We start from the raw sequence: 19,967 nt of genomic DNA, 5'->3' as shown, positions 1-19,967 counted from the left end.
CGTCCTAGAAGGTGGCCTTGGGAGGCTGAGCATGCTGCTCTGGTCCCCTGGCTGACCGTGGACGGAGGAGAGCAAGGAGGCCTCCAACGTAAAGGGGCTCCAACAGGGGAGCCTAATGGTCATGCCCTCTCTCTACCCCAGAGCCAGTCTTCGGGCTTAGCATTGGTGCTGTCCTCCAACACGATGAAATCTTACACAGAAACTCAGTATAAAACCAGATTGATTCAAAGGTGCAGAGGTGAAGACCCAGAGCCCCACCACCTGCTCCCTTTCTGGGCCCATACCCCAGGTCCTTATTCTATATCTGAAAATATTTGAACATCACTGCTCTAGGGCAGTAGGAATCCCAGGTACAAGACTGAGATGGCAGCTGCCTGTCCTACGAATGGCTGAGCACAGGGACACGGGGCAGGGACTGATAACGAGCAGGGATCAGGAATAAAGATGGCGGTGGTGGAGTGGGGCAAAGAGCACCAGATTGGAACTCAGGAGGCCCAGAGTCTGAGCTGGACTCCACCCCTTACTCGTCCTATTATCTTGAGCGTATCACATAACCTCCCCGGGCCTCAGTTTCCTTATCTGTAAAACTGGGGTAATAATATTGACCCCAGAGGGTCATTGTAAGCACAGTATCTAACAGAGCAGATCACAGTAAATATTAGCAGGACCTGAAAGAATCGGTGACAACTGGTGCCTCGGGTTCAATGTCCATCCCTCTGGGCTAACGTCAGACTCATCACAACACTGACCACAAAGAAACTGTTAAGAGATGCTGGTCTGCTCCTCACAGAAAACCCTAAAAAGAAAGTGCAAGGCTCAGCCCCTGGCTGGCTGGGGCCTGTTGACCCATTCTAGGGGACAGGCCAGCTTGGATGAGTTGAGCCTCCAGAGTTATAACCTGTTATCCAGCAACACTATTGAGAAAAAGTTTCAAGCAGAAAGAACATAACAGAGTGTAAGACCCAAATGACACCAGCAGGCTGCAGGCTGTCAGAATTATCCTGAAACCCACATCTGCACCTGTGGCTCAAAGCAAAGACAGCAGCTGCTCTAAGGCTCCTTCTAGGCCTGTGCTGGAATAAGTGGGCTCTTCCCCCACCGATCCGCACCTGGCTAAGCTCCCCCTTCCTTAAGTGACCAGACAGTCACAAAGAAAGGAAGGGAAAGGGGTGGTCCACCCCCAGTATCTGAGCCCAAGAAGGTTTCTCCTTACAGCTTCTGTGATATGAAGGGGAGCCCTTTTTTTTTTTTAACTATTTAATAGCTTTTATTCTACACATTTATAAAAGTAACAGTTTTACCAGGGAAATAGTTTTCACCCAACCACCATATATCTGAAAGTATTATGTTGAAGTATAAACTCAAAATGAGGCCAAGTAGGCTCAGTAATACTGGGGCTCATAATGTAGGAGCTGAGACTTCCCCAGTCTGGAGGAGTTCCATGACCCTAGAAGAGCAGGTATTGTTGTCACTTGGAGCAAGAATGGTAGACAGAGGTTCTGCATGAGCTACACTTTTTAGTATTGGTGAAAATGAAAACCGTCCATCTGTTTTGATACTTGTTCAGTCACACAAGAGAAAGCCATGAATGGTTCCTCACTTTCACAGTCCGGTTTGCTTAGGGAGGACATTTTCCCTGGGCATGTTGGAAGAACGGGGAAAACCATGATTTCATCTGTTACATTTTTTTTCTGCACACACTTTTCACCAAAACACTTTCCTTGTAACAAAATGAAACTATCCGAAGAGTAGTTTCGGATAGTTTAAATCCTGATACCTTAGAGAGGGTCAGATAATAGTTGTCCATTAGCAGCCTAATTAATGATTAACAGCCTGGTGACAGATCAGGAACAGGATAAGACCCCAGGTGCCAGGAGAGAAGAGGATGATAAAGATAACCTGTACAAGCTTTGCTATTTCGCCCGAGCCAGCCCCGTCAGAACTACTCAAAGTGTCCCCTACAACTACTGGTCTACTCTATGTCTTTAATGAGGTTGTTCTCCCAAGTTACTGTAACAAACCCAGTCCTTAATAATTTGACACCATTGCCTAGGACCACACAGTAAACTCACTGCCAGGACCATTTCACAGTTTAAAGAAAGTGGTAGCCCATTGGGATGATGGATGTTCACAGACATCAGGGCTCACAGGGCATCTGCGTCTATGTTCACACCCCCTCTTCACATGCTGGCCAAGTGGTTATCCGGTCTTGCAGGTATATCTGCAGAGATGCGGGACTCACTCTCTCTTGAGACCAGTCATTCCATTGGGGGCCAGCTCTGTAGCTCTGCCCCTCCAGCTTACACCTAGTGGTCCTCCCTGGATCTACTTCTTAGAGAGCGTGACTCTTCTATAGGACTTCTGTTTAGCTCTTTGAAGGCCTCCACTATGACTCCCAAGTCTCGATGGGTTCAGTGACCCCAGTGCCTTCAGCCCTTTCTTAGGAAACACAGACATGAGCTCCCTCGCCATCACCCTCTGTCTCCAAAGCTTTCACAGTCTCCCAGAACTTGGGGTCTTTGACTGCTCAAATACTCACACAGGGGCTGATCAGTACACAGCATGAAGAATGTCACCTCCCTTGCTCTGAATGTCATACGTCTTTTAATGCTGCCAAAAGTCACATAAACTTTTCTACCAATCATATCACTCACTGTTAACCACACTGCACTGTTGTCAAACAAAGGCCTCCTTCCCTAGAAAAAGCCTCTTATACTCACCTCTACACCCAAGTCTAGTTGCTCTGGAGGCTCATATGTAGAGCACTGATGTATCCCAAACAAAGTTTCTATTAGAGTGCCCAACTATAGACTTTGAATGTCTTTTAGGACCTGATTCTGCACTTTTAAGTATTAACTACTTTTCTCCTTGCTTCCTGTCATCCACAAATGACACATCATCCAGGCTGTTGATGAGAATGGTGGACAAGGCAGGGCCCTGCACCATCCTGTACAATCTCCCTACAGACTGAGTCGGATCCATCTTTCAACCAGTTACTAAACCCTTAGCACCACGCTCACAGTCTCCATCTTAACCCCAAGGGTATCATGAAAGACCTCACCAACGCTTGCTAAAGTCTACATCTGCAAACAATCTAAATGTCCATCACTCAGGGAATAGTCAAATAAAAACAATTTATCCCTACAAAGAAATTCCATGCAACAGTTTTAAAATATGGTAAATCTATTTATTCCAAGACATACGTTTTTATCTTAACAACATGCACAATATTCCATTCTCTCTAGAAATAGAATTCCTCTATAGGCATACAACTGTATGCATTCCATATAAATGCATAGAAAAATTCTGAGATGACACAGATCAAACCGACGTTACCTGTGAGGAAACTCTGATTGGTATGGTCATCTAGGACACCTTTATCTATATTTCAGTTTTTATGAGAATGCACTGACTTATTACATGAATACAATATAATTTTAAATAGTCAAGATATAGGACATCTAGGGAGTCCCATGATATTACCAGTTTAATACTGATTTCCAAAGAGAGACCAAGACTTGTTTGAAACAACTTGTGTTTCGTAAATGCTAATCAGGCAGCATCCTGTTTGGATGCTGATAAATCATCTCTTTTACAATTTGTTCAAGAATCTTCCTTCCCTGCCCTTTAGAAAATCTTGCTCTCCACAACTGCTTGAACATGAACCAAGGTTCAGATGATGCAGGTCAGTGATCTGCTGCCCTGAGACGAGATTAAGAATGTGTTGGGGGCTTCCCTAGTGGCACAGTGGTTGAGAGTCCGCCTGCTGATGCAGGGGACATGGGTTCCTGCCCCGGTCCGGGAAGATCCCACATGCCGCGGAGCGGCTGGGCCCGTGAGCCATGGCCGCTGAGCCTGCGCATCCGGAGCCTGTGCTCCGCAATGGGAGACGCCACAGCAGTGAGAGGCCCGTGTACCGCAAAAACAAAAAAGAATGTGTTGGGACCTGGAAACATGTTAAGGAGCTGGGTCAAAGTGAGCAGCTGAGCACAAAGAGACACCACTTGGGCCAGTGGGAAAGGACCAGAGCCAGGCTGCTCTTGAGGGGCTTGGGTTGGGGGGATATCCCAAGGTGTGTTCCGGGTTTTCAAAGAGCATGTCCCAGAAGCAAGACAGTCTAGAGTAACCCTCCAGAGACATATGGACAGAAGAAACCCCCAGCGAAGCAGCTACATGCTGCAACACACAAAAAAGGCACCCACATCCTCAAAACCATGCTGGGAATAAAACATGTGGGCATGTGGTGAGTGTTGTGCCAGAGACACAGATTAACACTCAGAACCAGGCTCCAGGCATCTCTGAGCTGGGCCCTGTCAGTCACTTCCACTGCTGATGCTCAAGGTCCTACATCCCTCTGTGCCTCTAGGAAGCAGCCCTGGCAGCAGTTAAGTAGCTGAGTGGTACCAAAGGAATAGACAAGCTTATCTTATCCATCACTTCAATTATTCAAGACATGAGGTGGGACTTCTTGTCTGACTTAAGTCACTGCCAAAGTCTCAAGTCCTTGACAATGAGTGTTCCTGAGCTAGAAGAGCCTGGTGTGCTGTGGCACCATGAGGAAGGGGAGTGCACGTGACAGAATGGCTGCTGGGCCTGGCAACCATCCCAAAGTCACTGCATCATCAATGAAACGCTCACCTGTTTGGTTACCTGTGCCCCGAGTTTTACTTCACCCTGACCCCTGCTTTTAGATGATCAGAATTTTTCATGAGCTGAACCTTTACCTTGACCCTCCCAAATGAGGAAAAAGGAGAAAGTGCTCCCTGTGGCTTATGGCACCTCATCACCCCTGCACAAAGGACATGGCTTTGGGGCTTCCCTGGTGGCGCAGTTGTTGGGAGTCCACCTGCCGATGCAGGGGACGCAGGTTCGTGCCCCGGCCCGGGAAGATCCCACATGCTGCGGAGCGGCTGGGCCCGTGAGCCATGGCCGCTGGGCCTGCGCGTCCGGAGCCTGTGCTCCGCAACGGGAGAGGCCACAACAGTGAGAGGCCCTCGTAACGCAAAAAAAAAATTAATAATAATAATAATAAAAAGGATGTGGCTTTTGTTTGTTTCCATGATCAATGGATCCTGCTGGGCCACACCCACTTCTCACAGGGAGCCAGAAAAATGTCCCCGCCCTTCCCAGTGTGGAGGCTTCAAAACGATGTCTCGCTCGCTGACTTCAATTAATAGTGTGGGAAGTAGAGGCAGGGGAGAGAAGATGTGGATTGTGGTACAATGGGATGCCCACCTGGCTCTTGTCCATCGGCCATTTACTGCGAGCCCTTAGCAAAAACTTACAAACTCCAGAGGTCGACATAAAATTAAGGGTTAATCTATAAAGTCTCTTCTAACAATGAAGGTGGGAGGGACATACGGAAAGGAAGGAACAAGGGGAAAAGGGACAATTCCATAGCAGCTCTATGTAACTTTTTCTAGAACTGAAATGATCTGATTTTCAAAACCATTTTCCTTAATGTTTAACTAAAGCTTTCCTGGCTGCAGTTTGAACCCACAATCCCTCCCTTAACAGTCACAGGAAACATGGAGATGGCCACCAGCCGACCCAGCTGCCACACCGCTCTGGCCCACCTGGGCAGTCTTGTGGGCTTCCTCTCTTGGCTAAATGGCCTCCCGCCTCGGCAAGGTCTCCTGGATTGGCCCCGGGGGCTGGGGGTGGCCCTGCTACTGATGACAACCCTCCCTTAACCAGAAGAACTACTGAGCTCCCAGCATAGATAGGATAAGAGAGAGACCTGGTGGGCAGCGGGGGTCAGGGATGATTTCTGAGAGATGTGTGAGGTCTCCTGGCCACCATGGGCTCCACGATCATTTCACAGCGTATAGGCAAGCACCTTTCAATCTCTTCTGGACTATGGAGGGGAGCTAGAAGACGGATGGACAATTGCTCTGTTTTAAGGTTAAAAATTTGCTCCTGGGCTTCCCTGGTGGCGCAGTGGTTGAGAGTCCGCCTGCCAATGCAGGGGACACGGGCTCGTGCCCCGGTCCGGGAAGATCCCACATGCCGCGGAGCGGCTGGGCCCGTGAGCCATGGCCGCTGAGCCTGCGCGTCCGGAGCCTGTGCTCCGCAACGGGAGAGGCCACAACAGTGAGAGGCCCGCGTACCGCCAAAAAAAAAAAAAAATTTGCTCCTGTTTTCTGAATTATCACAGAAGACAGAAGCATCAAAACAAGGAGGCCCTCGCAGAAGGGGAGGAAAGGAAGGGCAGGATACAAGACCCCTCTCAGCTCCATGGGAACTCAAGGCAATTACTCACCCCAGAGCTGAAGGACCTCCACCAAGCTTTCCCAGATGTTGAATTCAAGGGTCTAGATCAGCAGGCCAATGTTCCCTCCCTCCCTGGCTTTGCCACCCATTCATTCAGGAGCTCTAAAGGGGGCGTCAGGCCCTCCTAGGGCGAATCCTTTAGCTTCTCTCAAGCAAAGCTGCCTCCTCCAAAATTGCTATGGGAAGCCCCACATCAAAGTGGTCTGGTGACCTCTTACCTTCATCCCAAAGGATTGCATCCGGGTGGCCACCTCTCTCCCAATTCTGCCCAGGCCAAGAATTCCTAGGATCTTTCCATTCAGCTCTGTTCCCATGAACTGCAAACAGGCGAAGAAGTGGAAGTCAGCACCCAGAGTGGACGTCGGGCACCCAGCCAGGTGGGGTGAGGCAAAGCCGGCTACTCACCTTCTTCCGTTCCCATTTGCCATCTTTCATGGAAGCCGTTGCCTGGGGAATCTGTCTGCAAGGACAGACAAAGTCAGCGGGCCCACCCAGACCCTGCCAGCCCAGGAAGGAGGCGCAATGTGAGGTCTGCACAGCCACTATTTCTGCCGGGCATCCCCCCAGGGAACCAAGCTCAAGCTGGGTCTAGGGGGCTTAGGTTCAGAAACACCGAGGATGGTCAAGGGAGGGTAGCAGGGGGAAACCCTTGGCAAGACCTGACTTGGAGCCCTGGGATTTGTCTCCAGCTAGGTGTCTGGGAGGAGGTTCTGAGTCCATCTCAGCGGCTGGAGAATCAGCCTGAGTATCAGCCTGAGTGACTCTGGGCATGTAAAAAGCAATAGCTAATCCTCCAGGGTTTATAGGGATAATGAAATGGGGTATTGGTGGATTTTGATAACATCAAATGTTCCAGAAATTCAAGAATTTCCATTTTCCTATTCCATCCAGAGCCATAACCTACAACATCTTACACTGTATCAAGGGACAGCTGAATACTTATTCTCCCTTGAGAGTTAGGCTAGACTGGGGTGGGTGGATGGTGTAGTCCAGACACTTCCAACGACCACACAACCTCCTGTCCCACCACACACACACACACACACACACGCACGCACACACACACTCCACAGCTTATCTCCTCCTATTGGTCAACAGGGAGGTCTGAGTCTCTATGTGTTTTCTGGAGAGGACAAAGGAAGTTAGGGCAATGTGAGAGGTCAGAGGGTAAGATGTGTCATGTGGGACATGGCCCTCCAGGCTTCTCCAGAAGCTAGAAAGGAAGAGACAAGAAACAAGGTTTAAACATCAGCTCATTTAATACTCACCACTGCATGGAGGTGGGGTGTGTCCACTGGGGTTTAGATACCTCGCCCAGCATCACTCAACTAAAAGTAGCGGAATGGATTCAAAGCCAAGGAAGACATCCCCACCAGTTAGCCTCCTAAGTATTTAAATGCAGGCGTTCCTGCCGGCCACAAAATTCAGAGGTGTGTGCATGTCTGCGTGCGTGGGAGAGAAGAGATTCCAAGATAACTCTTCCTGTATTTCCACTTCACCGACTTCTTATAAAAAGCATTCTTTCCTGTCTACACGTCACCAGGACACAGACTTCCATCTGAGGGTGAGGTTGATGGGAATCTGTTCAACGATCAGAGTCCCGTGAACTCATGGGTACACTCAGCAAAGCTTACATAACAAGTTCATGGAAGAAGCTCCATCTCACTGCTCTGGCCCATGGGGCCTCATTTCAGGAATGTCATTTAGGACAATGACTTGCCTTGAGGAAGTGCTCCGCCCTCAGCAAATCCAGCCAGATCAGATGCCTCTGACCCAGCGAGACAGAGCCCCCAGCTCTGGCCTCCCGACCTCTGCCCACCTGACTGCAAGGTGCCATCTAAGAGATGTGCGTGCAGCACCACGGAGCACAGGAAGCCCTCACACCCTCCCTCTGGGTGCTCCATCCAGCTGGCCGTGGTGCCTCTCCAGGTTTCAACATCTCGGGATCCCCACCAGGCCAGGCTGGGGAAGACCATGACATGGGCAAGGGACCTCCCAAGAATTATATGGAGGCCAGCCTGACTTACAAGAGAAAATAAAGCAGGCCCAACGGTGAAATCTACATTTGTTGTATTCCCCTCTCTTTCTTTCCGTGCCCTTGTTCTTCTCCAGCACCTCAGGAACAGGCAAAATCTGTTCAAAGTCCCCTACCGTGAGGCCCATTCAGGCCTGCTCTCTACCCACATGGCCCAATGCTCTCAACTTTACTGTGCACACTTCCCACCCCCTCTACCACTGCCCTGCTGGGAAAGCGGTCTGATTAAACCAGCACACAGGGGTTATGAGAGACAGGTGATTCCTTCTCATAGGGTGCCTCTTTCTTGGTTTTGACAATGAGTGAGGTCATGATGAGTGGCTGGCGACAGGGCGCTTCCCCTAAGTCATACCACTTTGCCTACTCCTTAAAGTAAAGCTGGTCTTGGAATAGGAGGAAGATTATTCCTGACTCGCAAGGGAAACACCACCTCCAGAAAAAAAAGTGAGAGAATTAGAAAGCTGCACTGGGGTCGCTCTCTCACCCCCCCCCAAAAAACAAACAAAAAAAAAACACCACTGAATTTAATAGCACAAGTGACACCAGGGCATCAGGCCTCAACGGTTCTCCAGATGTTCTGGGAGATCCAAACAGCCAGCTTAGGGACCCCTTCTGGGCTGGGTCCCTTCTGCTGTGCAATTCTCCCTGTTCTTCCCTTTCTCCAACCTCCTCTCCTCTTCACTGACCAGTGAATATTAGTGAATACCTAAGATCTCAGGTAGAAATCTTGGGGAAGAGTTAGAACAAAGGTGAACTTCCCCAGATCCTCTCCCAGCAGGGAGGAGAACAGGTCTTGAGAAGGGAAAGGAATCATTTCTCAGCCCCAGAAGGTTTCAGGCCTGAGTAGTGACGTGAGGGGTCCTGGCTGCCTGGGTTCCTTGGTTTAAGGATCCGTGGATCTGCAAAGGGACCCAGAGCATCTTTCCGACCTCCCACTGGCTCCTTGCCCTTCCCACTGACCCACTGCCTGTTTAACAGCAGTGTTCATACAGTCATTTTACCACCCAACACAGTAAGATTCGTGCACATCTTGTGTGTTTGCAAACAACCTGAGAAGCCACCTGACCTTGGTGTGCCAGAACCAGTGTAACGAATGTTCAGTTGAGGACTGACGGTCTTGAAGGTTCTTATCAGCCTGCATGTCACCAAGCTGAAGTGTTTCTAAGTTTCTTGGGGTCAGTTTGCTTAGGGAGTCATAATAATTGACAGACCACAGAGAGTGACTCTGCTCAGAAGTCAGGGACTTACCTGGCCAGGCACATGATCATCCCACAGGTGAGCTCCGCAGCGCTGAGGCTGTTCCCACTGGGGGTGCTAAAGATGGAAAAAGATGGGGGACATCAGTCAGCCAGACCCAGGATTCCCACTCCTGTCCTGGTGGAAAGACTAGTGAACGCTGTGCTCTCTCTCCCACTCCATAAGCTTTCCTGTTCTTTTTGTTTGTTTTGTTTAGTTTTATGGGTTTCTTTTTTTTACTTTTTTAAAAATTGAAGTATAGTTGATGTATAATATTATATAAGTTACAGGTGTACAATATAGTGATTCACAATTTTTAAAGGTTACACTCTATTTATAGTTATCATAAAATATTGGCCATATTTGCTGCATTGTACAGTATATCCTTACACCTTAATTTATACCTAATAGTTTGTACCTCTTAACCCCCTACCCCTATGTTGCCCCTCCCCACTTCCCTCTCCCCACTGGTAGCCACTAGATTGCTCTCTATATCTGTGAATCTGTTTCTTTTTTGTTATATTCACTAGTTTGCTGTATTTTTTAGATTCCATATGTAAGTGATAACATACAGTATTTGTCTTTCTATGTCTGACTAATTTCACTTAGCATAATGCCTTCCAAAACCATCCATGTGGATACAAATGGCAAAATTTCATTCTTTTCATGCCTGAGTAGTATTCTATTATATGTATATGTGTGTGTATATATATGTATATATATATATATATATATATATATATATATATATACATATATATATAAAACATCTTCTTTATCCATTCATCTGTCGATGGATACTCAGGTTGCTTCCATATCTTGGCAATTGTACATAATGCTGCTATGAATGGTGGCGTGCACCTATCTTATAGAATTAGCATTTTTGGTTTTTTTGGATATATACCCAGGAGTGAAATTGCTGGGTCATGTGGTAGTTCTTTTTTTAGTTTTTTGAGGAACCTCCAACTGTTCTCCACAATGGCTGCACCAATTTACATTCCCACCAACAGTGTACGAGGGTTCCCTTTTCTCCACATTCTTGCCAACATTTTGAACTTACCTGTTCTTAGTGAAAACCCCTAACACCACGCCACTGCCCTAGGTTCTGTGATGTACTCCTGCCCTAACCCCAGGGCTGGAAGAAAACCCCTTTGCCCTGGCTTTATGTTTTCCTGTGGAGGGACCTCCATTCGAGAAGCACACTCATCTCTCTACCCAAACTCACTTCTCCCGGGGCAGAGAAGTATCTCAATAGATTGGGAGAGATACGTGTGGCTCAGCCCTTCTCTCTCTGCTCTTACTTTAGGATCTACCTGCCTACAGAAAGCACAAATCCCTGCTGTTCCATGCCATCAGTCTTTTTTTAAAAATTTTTTATTGGAGTATAATTGATTTTACACTGTGGTGTTAGGTTCATGCCATCAGTTTTATCGAGGCTGTACCCATGACAGATACAGAGGTCAGCCCCTTGCCCGCAGACCTTTATCAATTTGCCCAACCTGGCTTTTTTTCAGTAGCAAAGCTAATATTTTTATCTCCTCCTGTTTGACTTTTCCTCCTATTTCTCAACAAGTTTTGCACTGAGAAATCATCCTCACAAGTTAAATCATAGGGTAATGTTGACTCTACCCATCTTACAGAAAGGAAAATAGAGATAATACCCATGAAACTATTTTTCTTTTCTCAAAGCTTTTTCTTGTTGCTCTTAGAATAATTTATTAACACACGTGTTCACCCTCCTTTCCCTCTACTGGGTCTTTTCTTCTCTGGAAATGAAGGTTACAAGGTGAAAAAAGGTCAAGAGATCCTATTTTAAAAAAGTTAAAAATTAAGATAAAAGTATTCTCAGACATGTATACATTGATGTGTATAAAATTGATGACTAATAAGAAGCTGCTGTATAAAAAAAATAAATAAATAAATAAATAAAGTAGACCAAAAAAACTGTTTCTTTCCCTTGAAAATCCAGAACTTTTCAAAAGGAAATAAATAAAAATAAAAAAATAAAAAAAGGATTCTCAGAGTCTGTCTTTCCATAAGAACACCTGGCTTCCTGTCTCGCCCAGCAAATGATCAGGCTACATGGGATACAGGAAGAGGTGTGGGGACCAGGGGGCTGGTGCCTCTGGGTCCAGGGCAATATTGGAGGATGGGTTATTGGTTAACATTTCTTCTGTTGGATATTGACCTCAGGCAGACGATTGGGTTGGTTAACCCCTACCCTATGGAGGGAAGTGGAGGGAAGGGAGGGGAAAGTCTTGAGGACAACAAGGCTCCTGAGGGAAGAGGAAAGGCTCAAGGACAGAGAAATGGAAGGGGTTAACCTTGCCACACCACTTACATGCCAGACGGGAGACAGAAATGAGTGTTGCCTAGCGTTGGCATGCTGCCATGACCTTTGCCCTGGGTTTCTGCAAAAACAGCTCTAAAGGGGACCCCTTCCCTCTTGGCCCTGGAGTAAAGAGAAACTGGGTTCCCGGCCCCAGAAGGGTGCAGGGAAGTGAGGAAGAGAGAGAATGGGAGAATCCGTCTACCAGCAAAGGTTATACAGCTGCACAAGGCAGACCATAGTCAAGCAGAGCCAGCAGAACCTGGCTCCAGATGAAACAGCCGAGGGGGAAGGGCAGGGCTGAAGCAGGGACTGAGACAAATCCACCAGCCTTCTTCTGATTCCCCAACTAGGCTGCAGGCGTGCAAGCATCTAGGTGGCAGGTTTGTGAAGCATTTTGAGATTACAAAGAGAGCCTCTGTGTAAAAAACCCGGGGCACCACTAAGCTGTGAGCGTTGACCCCCTGTCTGGACTTGGCCTGGAGCGGGCGGCCTCCTGGAAGCCCTTCTAACTCGGACCCAGCTTTCTCTACAGGTGTTTCCTCCCCCTCACGGTCCGTCGCCGCACACCCCACCACCCCACCACTTCCACGACTTACTTCATGACCAGGATGCCCTTCCTTGTTGCAGCCTCCAGATCCACATTGTCCACGCCCGTGCCAGCCCGGCCCACCACCTGCAGCTTCTTGGTTGCGTTGATGACATCAGAGGTCACCTTGGTGGCCGAGCGGACAATAAGGCCTTCGCAGTCCTGAGGCAGAAGAAGAAACACCTGGATCCACAGAGTTGGTCTTTGAGACCTCGTAAAGCCCTTCTGTCCAAAGTGGGAGTTCCTGCAGGCTGGCTGACTTTGGATCCATTCAAGGAAAGGAAGGCATGTTTATGCACATACATCTGAAGGCCCCCGCTGTCACTCAAGCTTGGGTTCACATCCAATCTCCAGCCCTGACAAGCTATGACTCTGAGCTCCGGCCTCCTTAAGTGTGTGAAGAAGAAATGAGACAGGAAGGTACAACGCCTGGCATGATATCTGGCCCCGCTCAATGGACATCACTTCCTCCACTGGACACGGAGCTACTGATGGAAGAGGTGGGATTGGATTCTACTTTGTAAGCCCCTATGCCTGGTACACAGAAGGCACTCAATAGATGAATAAATGCAGTGAATAAAAGACAAATTGTTTAGGAAAAACATTTCCTAAAATAGAAACCAAAGTAAGGGGAAGGGGAGAAAATAATTAAACTTGTCCATAGTTACTTGGAAAACCAGGCAATATAAGGCTAAGACTATACCTATGTGAAAAATCAGACTTTCTGGATTTATCATAGCCATTTTACTTGGGCTAAGCCAGATCCCAGGACAATCTTCCTTAGGCTCATCCAGAATCCAGTGGTATCTTCTGCAGAAAAAGGATACTGTGGCCAAACACCCAATGAGAATCCCCAGGAAATGGAGCAGTTGAGCAAATACACACTCTGTCCCAAGCTGGCTGACCCAGGTTGGTGAGCAAGCAGCAAGGGTCACTGCACAAGCAGCAAGCTGGGAACCAGCAGGCTGGGGTTCTAGGCCTAGGGCTGGCAATGACAAGTTGGGACACTGTACCAAGTCATGTCACCCCGAACCCTGGTCTCCTTCTGTAACATAAGAGCATTGGAACAGATGGCCCCTGGGGTCCCTCCCACATCTGATCTGACACCTGTAAGCCACGCTGCATTTCCCCAGTGGAGCACCCAGCTGGATCCCACGAGAACCTTCTCTCTTCCCTCCCCACCACATGGGTTCTGGAGACAGAGAAAGGCCATGGGCATCTGGCTCCTAGGGCGAGGACCCACACTGTGTTTACTGTGTGCAAGCCCAGAGCCTTGGAACCAGTTTGGACAAGTTACACACAGAGAGAGCACAGAGTTCTTTTCTCTCCACGGATGGAAGAAGAGAAATGAAGCTTACGTTGCAGCCTATTTAGATCTGGAGGGCTTCTCAACACTGGGATGATTGTTCAAGAGAGGCTGCAGAATTACTTTTCTGGAGGTGTGAATGCTTCATGCATCCTCACTGGCTGGGCGCTGTGCCAGACCACAGACAGCTGGACGGAGGACCCTTCACGGGCACTCCAAGCCTTTTGTGTCTGTGGTTCTGAATAGAATGCTCCTTGAATGCTCGCTCCAAAGCTGCCAGCCCTTCCGCAAACCTTGGGAATCTGCTTCCCACAGGACAGACCCGCTGTAGAAGAGGATGCAGACTCCCCAGGAGTCCACCCCATTCCTGCAGACCCTGAGGACAAGCCCAGAAACAGCATGGCGTTTTTCTTTAACAAGCACAACCTCTCTTTGTGGAAGGATCTCCCTTACAGAGATTTATCCTGCAGCCTCTCTCTACTTTTCCCTCAAGGGTGTGTCCCAGCTTTCTCTGAAGCCAAGAAGTCTGAAGAGCCTCCAGTCAGACCAGCACAGATGTACATGCAGAGCTCACCCATCCCAAGTGGGAATCTGCCTTTGCAGACTCCCATTCAGCAGGCGCTGGTCCCACATGATTCGGGCATTCCTGTGGCCAGAGTTCACGGGCTTTCAAGACCCTTTACACCCTCAACTACCCCTGTTCCTGTTCATTCAAACACATCATCAATTAATTCATTCAAGGGAATTCCCTGGTGGTCCAGTGGTTAGGACTCTGCACTTCCACTGCTGAGGGCGTGGGTTCAATCCCTGGTCGGGGAACTAAGATACCTTGAGCCACACGGTGTGGCAAAACAAAAAAAAAACAAACAAAAAAAAACAATTCATTCAATCAGCATGCATTTACTGAGAGCCTGTGTGCCAACCAACCAACCTCCTGCTGAGTCCTCAAAACCCCTGCACTCCAGGCCCGGTCCCCTTCTCGGGCCCCATGTCATCCCTCAGAGGCTTGGCTCCCTGCAGTCCACTCCTCTCCTCTACTTATGCAAACCGCAGGCCTTTGCAAATCCGCCCACGTCTTCCCTGCAGTTTGCAGTGATTATAACTTTCTTCTGTAGCACCCCAAGGTCCTCTCTGGCACTCCCGCAGTGGGACTCTCAACACTGCACCCACTCTGCTGTCTACTGTTCTCTGCTTTGTGCATGCTCTATCTGTATAAGAATGCAGGCTGGAACAGGCATTTTCTTACACTTGGGTTTCCTCCCCACTCCCAGTCCCACAGCTGCTTCAGAGCTGGAAAACAACAGGCCACTGTTCTGCTAGATTTAAGGCGGTTCCGGACAAACTATGCAAACTCAGCAGTGGAAACCCATTCACTTTCCTCAAGTTCACACATGCTTCCTTTCCCAAGAACAGGCTTGGCCTTGGGGATGATTCTAGCATTGCTCCTGCTCCTGACTTACATCATAGGAGAAGTCAGAGAAACTCTCCAGATCATGTTCCCCAGCTATAGAGAATGCAGGTTTGGCACAATATGTGTGATCCTGATTAAGTAGATGGTTATTTAACTTTTGCAAACCAAATCCTAGTGTAAAGGCTAGAAATTTGCATTTTAAAAGAGCCTTTCAACACATGGACTCTTGCATTGAACTTTATTCCCTTCTTTTCCTTTCTTCAAATTCTGAAATAAAGATATAAAGGTGCTTCAGTAAATTAAATGCATTACCAGCATGGGTTTAGAGGATTCTGACCAGCATTGCTAGTTAATGAAACAGAAGAAAATATCAGAAAGCAACACATCTAGTAAGGGTATTCTTTCATGAAACTTTAGTGTATGCGTGTACACATATGTGTGTGTATAGTGAGTTATAAGGTAAAATGGATTTCCTATTGTGGGCCATGGTCAAAGTTTAAAAGCCACTGATACATGCTAAGATTTAAATGTTCCTGCATATTAGGCTTATTTAAGATGTGACATCTGCTGATAGAAGAGGGGTACACAGTCTAAGTAAGAGTTTTGTTGAGTTCCAAACAAGATGCTTTATTATTCCAAGCCAGTGTTTTCCAAACTTTTGACTAAGACCCACAGTAAGAAACACATGTTTAAGTTGTGATTTTATACTCATATACCACACACACCACAAACACACACATAATTGAAACAAATTTCGTGACACAATACTTAGCCTTACTATCTGCATTGCTCTCTGATATTTCTTATTTTTTTTTTAAATGCTAATCATGACCCATTAAATGGACTTCATTACCCACTAATGAGCTGTGACTTGCTTCAAGTCTGAAAAGCATGGTTCTGGAGGATGATTGTACTTCCTGACCACAGAGTGAGAGAGAATAAATTGTGCCTGCCCAGAATACCAAGGAGTGGAAACGGAGGCCAGGCCTGGTTCAGGCAATAGGCCCCAGTTTCTTTCAGTATTAAAAAGGTTTAAACAGGGGAGGGCAGGGGCCACTAACCCAGGCACCTCTCCACGCAGAATAACAAGAGGCAAGTGAGGATATGAGGACCCTCCAGTGGCCCAAGCAGACTAACCAGCAGTCTGAACCTAGTGTTTTTTACAAAGACAGACATGAAGACTGGGCACTCCCAAACCACCCAACAATGTAGCCAACAAACACCCCTCCTCTCCTGCCAGGAGTTTTCAGTGCCTTTAAAACATCCTCCAAGTTCCAGCCCCAGATTCCCAGCACCCACCCGGCCGACCTCCCAACACCATGGAAACCCTCCACTAGTGACGAAGGCCTCCCATTCTAGTCAATTCCACACTTACCACTCCCTCTCAACCCACCCTACCCCCGGGGTACAGAATTTTAATTTCCATAACAAAGCTGGAAAGCCCCAAGTCCAGGCCACTCTTCCCAACCCGGCGGTCTGGTGGAGGTGAGAACCTAGAGACCACTCCACTTCCTTCTGGCCACTGCCCAGAGCCAAGGCCATTGATACCATCTACACAAAAGAGGAGGTGACAAGTGTGAGGTGCCTGTTTCCCATCCAGTCCTAGGGTAGTCCAAGGATCACGTCCTGAGCCCTTGGTCCCCACCGAGTCCAGGCTGATCACCCGCTTCTCTCCATTTGCAACGCAGTGGAGCAGGCAAAGGCTAGGCTGCCGGATGGTCTCATTTAGCACTCAAGTACTCAAGTGTCATCTGGTCACTTGTCTCACCGTGTGTTGGCCAGGTTCCTAACTAGCTGACAAGCTTCTTTAAGACAGGGACCAGGGACTTCCCTGGTGGTGCAGTGGTTAAGAATCCACCTGGCAATGCAGGGGACACGGGTTCGAGCCCTGGCCCAGGAAGATTCCACATGCCGCGGACAACTAAACCCGTGCCCCACAACTGCTGAGTCTGCGTGCCACAGCTACTGAAGCCCGCGATCCACAACAACAGAAGCCACGCAGTAAGAAGCCGGAGCACCACAACGAAGAGCAGCTCCCTCTGGCCCCAACTAGAGGAAGCCCCCACAGAGCAAGGAAGACCCAACGCAGCCAAAAAAAAAAAAAAAAAAAAGACAGGGACCAGTCAGAAACTTCTCTGCATACAAGCCAGGGGCATAATGTAGTACCACGGGGTGGGGGAAGAGTGGCAGGGGTTCCATGGAGAAACACAGCAGGAGATAACAATGGCAGTCATGAAGACCATGCGATTGCCTCACAGCTAAAGCAACGGTAGCCACCTCTGTGGCTTGATTTAAGGGACACTGGAGAGGGTGGATCCGCGCTGAGACTAGTTGAAGTTGGTAGGAGGCTACACTGCGGGGTGTGGGGGTTCGGGGGCAGGGGAGAATACATCCGGACGGGTCGGGTAGAGACACCTGGGCGCTGGGCACAGTACAGAAGTAAGAAGTGCAGAAACTGGAGTGAAGAGTTCACGAAATAAATGTTATAAGGCAGGAAGAGGCCACCAAACGTCGCAGGATTTTTACAAACAAGTTAGAGAAAGGTTTGAAGTAAACTGCACAAACGGTGATAACGTTCCTGAGAAAGATCTGCTAGGAAATATACGTTTCCTGGGGACTTTAGGATCGGAATCTGGTCCGATCTGGCCATTCCTGACCCCGCCGAGCCCACTGGCGGAGACTAAGCCTGGACAGCGGCGGCCGAGGCGACTGCCGCGTGGCCGGCGCGGAGATCTCGGGCGCCCCCCGCCCGCCCCTCTTTCCTCCGGGCGCTCCCAGGCGGCAGAGGGGCGGTGAAAACTCTCCGCAGTCTTGCATCAGATGAAAGGCGGGTATGGCGTTTGCCGCTCCAGCCGGGCCGCCTTCCCTGCAGCTTCTCCAGCAGCCACTGAACAGGCTGGGACTCCGCCGGGGCCCCCCAGGGAAAGCAGGACTTGGCTGGGCGAGCCAGGGCTTGGCTGGGGAAGGATCGCCGGTCCCTGAGCTCCAAGCAGGGAAGCCACATTGGCGCCCCTCCCCCGGAGCCCCCGCGCGAGGTGGGGAGGGGCGGCGCCGGGCTGCCAGGGCTACTGAGCGCAACGGCCCTGGGAAGCCGCGCTGGCATCCCGCGGGCAGCCTGCAGGACCAACTGAAGCAGCCAGCACTTTGCAATCCTGGCGGGAGGCATGCCAACGTGAAACACGCGGTTGCAAACGGAACGGAAAGTTTGCATCCTGCAGCTTGCCGCCCTTTGTTCCTCCCTCCTTCTTCTCCCTCCCCCCTTCCCAGCCCCCAATATCGGGAGACCCCAAGACTGACACCAGCGATGGGGGTGAGGGTGGGGCACGCTGGGCCGGAATTGGTCAGCCAGTGTCCGCGGAGGATGCCTCGCAGCCCTAGTCTGTCTCCCGCTCGCCTAACCTGCAGCTCGGCTATCAGCTCCTCTTTGCTCAGGTTCTGCTTCTCCACCACCTGCAGCCCTCCATCTTGCAGGATCTTCCGGCAGCAAGGGTCCAGGCTATCACTGATAAGCACTTTCCGTAGATTTGCAAAGGCCATTGCTGGAGTCGGCCTCGGAATCGGCAGCTCTCCCTGGGCAGAAACACCTAAACGGAGAAGCTGCTGTTCCGGCTGGCTGGCTCGTGTAACTGGGCAGGATTCGCGATCTCCCGCTCCCCCTTATCTCCCACTCCTGCTCCTACCGTCTCCTTTTGATTGGACAGAAACGCTCCAACTCTCTGTGACTCCGCCCCCTCCTCGCGGTTCGGAGCTTTCAGATTCCCGCCCACCATATTATTCTCCAGAGATGAATTTCTCAATCTCAGCCAAAGCATTTCTCTACACCTGGTGAGTATGCAGAAGCACAACTTACACTGAGTAGCTGATTCATATCTGAAATAAACTGAGAAATATTCGTTCTCATCGTGAGAGAAATGTTTCATCTTCATTCTTTCCTCCTAAGGACCCATTCACTAATTCCTTAACAAGCATTTATTGAATGCACCTACTATGTGCAAGGCACGGTGCTGGATGCTGAAGAGGCTCGAACATCAAAAAGACATAACCCCTTTCCTCTAGTGGCCTAACATCCGAGGGTACCAAAGACACAGACACGGAAAGTTAAATATTAAAAAGCAGTGGGAAACCATTTCTGAGACCTCACAAAGCAGTGATTACTTCCAAATGAATGATGCGATGAGAATTATGAGCTTAAAAGAGAGCAAGGGCCTGGTGCATTTGGACCAGCCAAAATGTTTGTTCAAGTTCAATATTCTCCTTTTCCTCTACTTCCTCTCTGATTATTAAAAAAAAGAAGAAAAGGAAAATGAGATGTCAGTCTGGCCTAATTTATATATTGACCAAGGAGGCACATCCCAGCTCTAACTCCTTTATGTTGAAACCCCACAGCAAACATGCTTTTCTATGCCCCACCTTGTCGAATACTGGAAAATTCCATTTTGGATTATTTAAGGCCACCTAGGATCAGGGATGCTTATAGCTGAATTAGAATTCAGTGTTTTAGACATATCTGGCCCAGTTAACCGCTGTGTTCTGCTGTGCTGAACCATTCACAAAACTCAAGTGCTAGATCCTTATCCTATAGAACTATGCAATGTCAATATTCTGACGTAACAAAACTTTGGACAGATAATTCCTAGGCACAAATCAGAAGTTAGATCAAATGCTCCCAGTGGGAAAGGAGATAATTTGGCTATCCTGTTTACTGGTTTGGATGATTTCTTGGTCCTACATTCCAGCACTCGTGAGTATTCCATTTCTCTTCCTCTCAGGAGGTGCCCAGCAGCCCTG

General features: G+C 48.8%; 1 protein-coding gene across 1 annotated transcript in view; it reads right to left on the bottom strand.

Moving 5' to 3' along the window:
• The window catches only part of PHGDH (phosphoglycerate dehydrogenase), a gene marked incomplete at its 5' end in the record, with an annotated part of 31,740 nt that extends 13,024 nt beyond the window's left edge, over window positions 1–18,716 (bottom strand). The window contains 5 exons of the mRNA XM_079697287.1: window positions 6,492–6,590; window positions 6,679–6,733; window positions 9,557–9,622; window positions 12,473–12,624; window positions 18,579–18,716. Coding sequence (XP_079553413.1) covers window positions 6,492–6,590; window positions 6,679–6,733; window positions 9,557–9,622; window positions 12,473–12,624; window positions 18,579–18,716 — 510 coding nt within the window. The remainder of the gene's footprint in view (window positions 1–6,491; window positions 6,591–6,678; window positions 6,734–9,556; window positions 9,623–12,472; window positions 12,625–18,578) is intronic.
• Between the last annotated feature and the right edge of the window lie 1,251 nt (window positions 18,717–19,967).

Source organism: Hyperoodon ampullatus, assembly GCF_949752795.1.
Source record: "Hyperoodon ampullatus genome assembly, chromosome: 2".
NCBI classification, from domain to species: Eukaryota; Metazoa; Chordata; class Mammalia; order Artiodactyla; family Ziphiidae; genus Hyperoodon; species Hyperoodon ampullatus.
This window is presented reverse-complemented; position numbering and strand designations above follow the sequence as displayed.